A 7,886-nucleotide genomic window follows, 5' to 3' on the forward strand; every position below is an offset into this window, starting at 1 on the left:
AAACTGACCCACCATGGCTACCACAGCATCCTGCAGCCACAGGACAGGACAATGAGGACAGGACAATGAGCCCAAACACACCTCCAGGCTGTGTGAGGGCTGTTTGACCAAGAAGGAGAGTGATGTCTGTGCCAGATGGCCTGGCCTCTACAGTCACCTGACCTAAACCCAGTGGAGATGGTTTGGGATGAGATGGAGCGCAGCGTGAAGGCAAAAGGACCAACAGGTGCTCAGTATCTCTGGGAACTCCTTCAATTCCATGTGTTCATTCATAGTTTGGATGCCTTCAGTGAGACTCTACGATGTAAACAGTCATGAAACTAAAGAAAAAACATTAAATGTGTCCAAAGTTTTGGTAGTGTACCAGCTGGAGAAGATGTGAAGGGTAACGGTGGTCCCCGTGGTAATCGGAGCACTCGGTGTGGGGACTCCCAAACTAGGCGAACGGCTCCAGCAGATCCCGGGAACATCGGAGATCTCTGTCCAGAAGAGCGCAGTCCTGGGAACAGCTAAGATACTGCGCAGGACCCTCAAGCTCCCAGGCCTCTGGTAGTCCCGAGCTTGGAGGATAGACGCCCACAGCGGCGACAGCGGAGTTTTTCACACACACACATATATATATATATATATGAATGAAACAATCTTATTCCCTTAGCATTATCTTTTATTTCACACTTCACAAAGTGAGAGGACCACACATTACAATTTTACATTTATTTTAATGTCCATCATTGTTCTTTGTACATTTAAAGTATTAAGATTTCGAGTTTCAATCAACACAGCTGAAGGTAGATTTTACTGTTAGAAACTCTGTAAGTTAGTTACTCATTTAAATGAGTTACAGCGGTGACAAAAATACATTATAACTATTAGCATCTTTAAGGGTTTAGCATTTTACTCAGGGGAAAGGGTCTTGTGTTAAAATGTAATCATATATTTTTACAATAAACCTTATCATAACATGAAAAACACGAACAGGCAGCACACACTGTGCATCTTCACAGCATCACTGTGGCTAGCTTATGCCCCAGTGCTCAAAGGACAGCGCTGTACTTTGGTGAATCTATCTGAGCATTTATACAACGTACAGGCCGACCATAGCGCCGGCTGAAAGTATAACTGACATCTCGTGGCCCGTATGTGTCTATCCCACCCACGTGGTTAGTTTCTGCTCAAGAACTCGGTACATACTGTGACAACCATCGCTCTGCTCAGAGCACAAGACGAACATGGCCTTTACTGTCCAGCTCAACTAAAGACAGTTGTTGCAGGACCTTCAGCTTAGCATCGCTCACATTCATCTTCAACTGCTTCATCTTCTGCACGCTAAGTGATCCCCTGCAATGGAAATGGATTCACATTTATAAACTGATTTTCTGGCCTAACAGACCACTCAAAACTCTTTAGACTACAGGCTGCTTGTAATCATACGTTTACACAGTGACAGCCAATCCAGACTCAACATGTAATCAAGCTTTTTCAGAATGAACCAGTTTACTTTTCCATAGCCTCTCACAATAACAGCTGTTTTTCTCCAACCTGTTACTTTTGCCCAGATGTTGCTGCAGCTGCTGGTAGAACGTATTGAGGTCAGTTAGCTTGATGTTGGAGCGTACGCTCGGGGGGAGCAACTCCAGCATGGCTGCAGTCAGTTCCTCACACTCACTGCCTGGGGACACAATGACAGATCAGACATGGATCATTATTATTTTATTCATCACAGGTTGGGAAACTCTTTAACTTGGTCACGGAGGGACAGGGGAGTTGAATATACATGTGATTTGAAACTAACCATCTAAAAGCATTTTATTATTCATTAATCTAACATTTGGTGAATAGAGGAAAACTCTGTAACCACACACAGAGAGGTCTGGAGGACCGGCTCGTTTCATCTGCTGCACAATGCTGTCAAAATGCAAACATCCTGTTTCAGGGTGATGCTGAAGAAATGTTCAAAGAAATCATTCAAACCCTCAAACTACCATGAACTACCAACGCTGAATAGGTGTGCTCATAAATTTTAATAAGTGTTACTTTAGGTTCTGAAGGCTACGAACATTTGACGAAATACCAGTGGCTCACCACAAGTGTACCAAGATGATTTCAAATGATCTTATGAGAGCACTGAGACTCTACAATAATAAAAATCTACAATTTAAAATTGAAGCATTTTAGAAAATCTACATATTCGATTTCAGAGAAACATTACTACAATTGAAGCTGTGGGGACTAACATCTGCGTTTTGTTCACTCCATCCAACAGCTGCAAAGACTTTTCAGCCTGAACCAATCAGCAGACGGGCAGAATGTAACTTGAATGTAACTTGAATGTAACAGACTTACTTTGTGGCTGCTCGTGGTGAGAAGCTGCTACAGCTGAACACACCTGGAAGAAAACATGGAGCAGGTAGCAGTGAAACAGGAGCTTCTGACCAAAGGTAAAGCACTGATTCATATTCATCTATATTTATTTTTGTACAGAGTAACAGAATTACCAGGGTCAATATTATCGGTTTTTATTGATCCACAGCATAAACCACTGTGATGGGCTTCAGTTCTGTAAAGCTCAAAGATTGTAACATCAAGTTAAACTGAAGGTCTAATTTACACATGGCAACAAAAACTTCAGCCAGTGGGAACTTCAAATGTATAACTGGAGACCAGAGTCCACGTCAGAAAACCATCAAATGAGATAAAGCTGAGAGACTGGGATCGCTCAGCAGACGTGTGTGAGGCTGTTATTCAGCAAAAAGGATTTCAGTTCCTATGTGCAAACGATGTCCTCGTTCTGTTTAACAGCACAAAAACATTTTTATACCAAAAATTCAATCTTCAGCCGTGTTTCACTAAAAGTATCTGCAGCCGTCTGCTGTGTGTAAAAGTATTAAAGTTATGTAACACTTTGTCTACGTCCACACTAGCCCCAGATAAATTTGAAAACGGCGTTTTCGTCTGAAAACGCGTCCACACTTTTCATAAAGGTGTGCGTCCAGTCCTGTGCATGAGTGAAGCACAAGAAGATTCAGCCCGCCTCATTTCTGTCTGCCATTCATTTACTTTCAGGCTCTTTGAAACGTGGCGGCAAAATGTCGAGGAAAAGCACCGAGTTTGTTAAATGGACTCACAATGAGGTGGAGTTGTAGCTGTGAGTAACACAAAAGTATAAAGTTGCAAAAGCGAGTGCGAGTTAAAGAATTTGAAGAAAAGCTCTCTGGAGCACGCACAGACTGATTAATCTTTAATAGGGCTGTCAAACAAAACAGCTGCTGTGTAACGCCCTCCGCTATCTTAGTTTAATTGGTCACATGACTGCATCACATGACTAACATGTGTCATCGTTTTCAAAAAGGTTCCGGGTTCGCTGTTCACACTGCGACACGAAAACGGCGTTTTCAAATGTATCCGCTTTGGAGAGCGTTTTCAAAACGCTGCGTTTTCCTTGAGCAAAAACGGCGTCTCAGTGTGGACGGGAGGCCAAAACGGAGGGAAAAAGATCCGTTTTCAAACGGAAACACATTAGTGCGAACATGGCCTTTGATTCTTTACGATTCCACATTTTCAGGATCAGAGCATCTTTCTGTCGCTATGTTTAAAAAGAGCAAACAAAGACTGATGTGCTCTGGTGAAGTGACAGTCGCGTTTGTGGCAAAGATGAACAAAAAAGGAAAAAAGAAGAAGCTGCGGGTGGGGAGCAGTGCTATGCTACAACACCACATACTGTGAATATTACAGGTGGACTGGGGGATCACTGGGGGCCACTATCAGGTTTTAAATGTGAAATGAGGAGCCTGGGACTGAACTCAGCACCGAGACCAGCAGGAAATAAACCTAAGAATAATGATGATGATGATGAATGTACACAGTCCAGGTTGGAAGCAGAGACGTTCTGTGGCTCACTGTGAGGAGAAGGGCTGGGATTACATCCTTCTTACTCCTTACTGACATGTAAACTCGTGTAATTTATTTAAAATGATACATCGTGGGACACATTCAATGGCAGGTGCTGCTGGCACCACTGTGGATGATGGTGCAGCTACCACTGCTGTACTTAGTTTGACGTTTTCTCTCTCGGCTCCACATCTCTCTACACTAAACTCTGCTCTGCACGGCGCACAGGGAGGAGATGTGATAGGGCAGTAATGAAAATGAACAAAGGGCTTGTTGCTCAGCGGCCCTTCGATCGACCCACTGGCCTCCCGGGCCAGTCCAGCCCTGGCTCCTCCTGTTAAGCTCCCACTGAAGCAAACCAAGCATATGCTTCTAGTCCACTATCAAAGAAGTGCCGTCTAAAGGTGTCGTACTGCTTACCTCGGCTGTGGTGCGACTGACAGCACTTAGCAGTGCTACAGACTCTCGCTCTGACTCGGTCAGTGTCCCAACCTGCAGAGACACCAACAAGGAAACACAGCAGATCCTGAATGGAAGCTTTAAAGAGAATTCAGGAGAAATGTCGATCTGCACGATAACCACCATGGAGGTGTGTGCACAAACCCGTGAACAATACACACAATTAATGTGATTAAATGTCATTAGGCCTGCTTTCCACACATGTTATGGATATAACTGCAGTAGCTGCACCGTGTTTGGAGGCAGCTAACTGTGATTAAACCAATGAAAAGAAAACACCACACCCAGGACACGTCAAAGCGCTCTCTGCAGTCTCTGTGTGTGTGTTCAACTTTGATGCTTTCTTGGGCCAAGCGCAGGTACTCTGGGACAGGAAGACCAGTTTAAACTTTGAATTAGCACTTCAAGTGCTCTCACGCCTTCCTCACTTCATCGCCAAGTTCACCACAACGTATCTTTGCACATTTTCCCTTTGATTAGATGGTTAATCAAATCTGACCTCCCACAGCAGTAGTACTTGTATCAGTGAGCTATGTTAAACAGTCATAAGGTGTCGATTGACCCACCTCCATATCAGTGGTCTGTTCAAAGTGTTGCAGCAGCTCCATGACGCCGCTGAGGTTGTTTCTGATCGAGTCTACAGACTCCTTCTGTGCACTCGTGAGCTCCTTCACCTGCGAGCACAGGGCTGAGTGTTTGGACTTTATAGACTTCAGGTTCTCCAGCACCACTGCCAGGTTGTTCTACAAGCACATGGTCAATCATCAGCCCACAGACTACATGCGTGTACCTGATTTTCTCTTATTGCCTTTCTGCAAACATGAAATGTTCTACCTCATGCATCACTCGTATCACTGAGTGACAAAGTGTTTTTCCCACTGGAAGCGCTGCATCCAGGTGAACTGAATGATAGTTCTGGGATTTCCGTCCCTCTTCTATGTCTTATTACATGTACTGGTTGGTACGGTTATAACTATTAGCATCTTTATGGGTATAGGCCGGTTCATCTTACTTTCACTTTAGTTGGAGTTTGTTCTTCTGTGTATCCTGATGACATCATGTTTTTTTTTAACAAAAGACAAATAATACACAACTTCCAAGCACAAAGGCCGCAGTGTTAGCAGCCAGTAATTCACTAAGAGCTCTTTGATTTTCTCTAGATCTGCCTGCAGATGCTGGGAGAAATGTCATCTGTTAGTCACCTCAGCTGGACATCCATTTTCTGCACTGCTGTTGATGAAGTCCAGCTTCAACCGCTTCTCAATGTAATCCAGGTCTGCCTCTGCCTTCAGAAACTGCAAAGACAAAGTGCATCACATTGTGGCACTGAACTTCCTGCACCATGTTCAGATTATTTGCTGTTTGACTCCACATGCCTGGTGGAATCACACTTACAGCTCATTGCTTTATGTGAACCTCATCATGTTACACTATATGAAGTGCAGCGCCCACGTTCCTGTTCCAGGACAGAGTGTGTACTAGGCAGCAGGACTTTGGCATATCCAGGTAGCTTCAGGATTAAACCGGGGTCTTCTGTACCACTGGGTGGAAATCACCAAGAAACGTTCCAGATCAGAGATCAACAGGTATGAACTCACCACCTACTGACCAATGCATTCTCAGGACAGAGACACAAGGCTGCAAAGGTCTGGACACGTGCAGAGGAGGGACAGTAGATAAAGATGGTCTATGGTCCAGCAGTCCCCAGACAACATCAGCCATCAGATCTCCTCACTGTAGGGGGCCAGTGGTTCAAGTTTCTGATTTGATGAGTGATTGAGTGGTTCAGAGAGCAACGTCACTGCTGCTACCCTGACAGCTGTACAGCTGCAGCCACATCGGAGCGAACTTAAGAAGGAAGTCGTCTGATTCGTTGTTTAGAGAGCACAAATGTGTAGATTACTCCAGCTTGAGCAGAAGTAAGGATCGATGTGTGCGCGCACACACACACACATTATTATTTTAAATATTGTTCTTGTATTACAAGGTAATATTTGTATTGAGACTTATTTTCAATGGCTGTATTTACATTTGGATTACAGATAAGTAATTATCTGATATCGACTTTATTCCAGCTGTGAGGTAAATAAAGTGCATCTTTTCTTTAATGCATTTATTGAAGGTGTGTAAACACAGAGGTGGTCCTTGCAGTTTTCAGATGCTTTGACAATACTATTGCACTACTAGTTGTCTGATACAGTAGTGCAATGAAGTCAGAGCATCTGCCAACAGCTCGAGGTTCACACACGGTAAACTTTGCACTAGTCCCAGGATTGCACAACCTGTACAGATGGTCAGCACCACAGACAGACAGACAGAGCTCAGCTACAGCTGCACATCCTCCCATTTCCCTTCTGCAATAAGAGTTACGGGGAAGTAAGCACGCTTGGCTTTGGCACCGTGAGACTTGATGCACTGAGCCATGTGCAGGAGACAGCTGGTGTTTGAGACGGTCTCGAAAAACAAACAATCTGTGAATAAAAGTCCTAAAACAACAGAGCGATGCTACACTTGGTCCCGCTGCGGACTGCTTGCTCCGAGTTGCTCTGTGACGTTCGAGTGGCGGCGATGTTGAAACTAGCCGAGCTCCTTCACGGTCCTGCGGTATTTGATGGGCCTGACTTTGGATTGTTTCTTAGCAGAGAACCGTGAGTCGCCTGCTGTGAGCGGCACACCGTGTGCAAAGCTACGATCAATAGCGGTTCAACAGCCAAAAGATACAGTCGGGAAAAGGAGTTTGACGCTGTGCTTACCATCGCCTCAAGCTTTTCAACTGTTGTCTCCATGTTGAACAGTTTTCAGCCTGAACGTGGGCGCTGTGATTGGCCAGCTGTCAGGAAGGAAGAAAGCTGATTGGACGTGTGTCCGAGCCGAGAGCTGTGCGCCATATTACTCCCAGTTTGTTTCTGTGTTTGGCGCCCCCTCTGGCTTGGAGTGAGATGAGTCCTGCTGAAACATTTTAGGATCTTCCTGATAGTGATGGGATTCCGGCTCTTTTTAGAGAACCGGCTCTTTCAGCTCGACTCAATAAAAGGACCCGATACTTTCGGCACCTAACCGACTCTTTAGGTTGTTTTGTTTCTTTAGTTAATTTATTATTAACAACAATATAAAATTATGCACAAAAGGAATTACTAATGTAAAAAAAAGTGGCTTTATTTATATATGTTTATATATAAATATATACGGTGGCCCCTAGAGACAAAGCACGTACAAACTCCAAAAAGCATGTACAAACTCCAAAACACATTTCTAGCGTTAACTGAACTTCCAAAACAGAGCTACCTAGATCACTTAAATTACACATTGAAAGCATATGTGTATTGTTTGTATATTTATACACCAGCACTCATATATGTTCAAACAATTCAAAAAAAAAAAGTTCATTTACCTGTTACTACCACACACCAAATCCGGTCGTTGGTACTTGCTGGCTTGTGTAGCCACTAGGTAACAAAAGCTCAACACTGCGCCCTAGCATCCTGGAGAACTTCTGTTGTCTTTTGTACATGTTTTGGAGTTTTTACGTGTTTTGGAGT

At 44.1% G+C, this 7,886-nt stretch overlaps 1 protein-coding gene across 2 annotated transcripts; it reads right to left on the reverse strand.

Moving 5' to 3' along the window:
* Window positions 1-605: 605 nt before the first annotated feature.
* ska2 (spindle and kinetochore associated complex subunit 2) lies at window positions 606-7,246 on the reverse strand. 2 transcript variants are annotated; one of them, XM_005926856.3, is made up of 7 exons: window positions 7,101-7,246; window positions 5,550-5,642; window positions 4,914-5,021; window positions 4,309-4,380; window positions 2,344-2,386; window positions 1,540-1,669; window positions 606-1,338 (listed from the first exon to the last, which is right to left on the reverse strand). In XM_005926856.3, exons 1-7 carry the CDS (start codon window positions 7,131-7,133, stop codon window positions 1,212-1,214), a joined length of 606 nt encoding a protein of 201 aa, XP_005926918.1. In that variant the 5' UTR covers window positions 7,134-7,246; the 3' UTR covers window positions 606-1,211. The 2 variants fall into 2 exon arrangements, with proteins under 2 accessions (XP_005926918.1, XP_005926917.1); XM_005926855.3 differs by having other exon boundaries at window positions 4,914-5,090.
* Between the last annotated feature and the right edge of the window lie 640 nt (window positions 7,247-7,886).

This window comes from Haplochromis burtoni, unplaced genomic scaffold (assembly GCF_018398535.1).
Source record: "Haplochromis burtoni strain Fernald_Lab_line unplaced genomic scaffold, NCSU_Asbu1 Contig_24, whole genome shotgun sequence".
NCBI lineage: Eukaryota > Metazoa > Chordata > Actinopteri > Cichliformes > Cichlidae > Haplochromis > Haplochromis burtoni.

Excerpts from the sequence above, each read along its gene's own strand:
- ska2 (XM_005926855.3), bottom strand. The coding sequence starts at position 7,133 with ATGGAGACAACAGTTGAAAAGCTTGAGGCGATG. Across the intron at positions 4,381-4,913 it reads AACAGACCACTGATATGGAG|GTTGGGACACTGACCGAGTC; the intron begins GTGGGTCAATCG and ends GTGTCTCTGCAG. Across the intron at positions 1,670-2,343 it reads TCACCACGAGCAGCCACAAA|GCAGTGAGTGTGAGGAACTG; the intron begins GTAAGTCTGTTA and ends TTGTGTCCCCAG.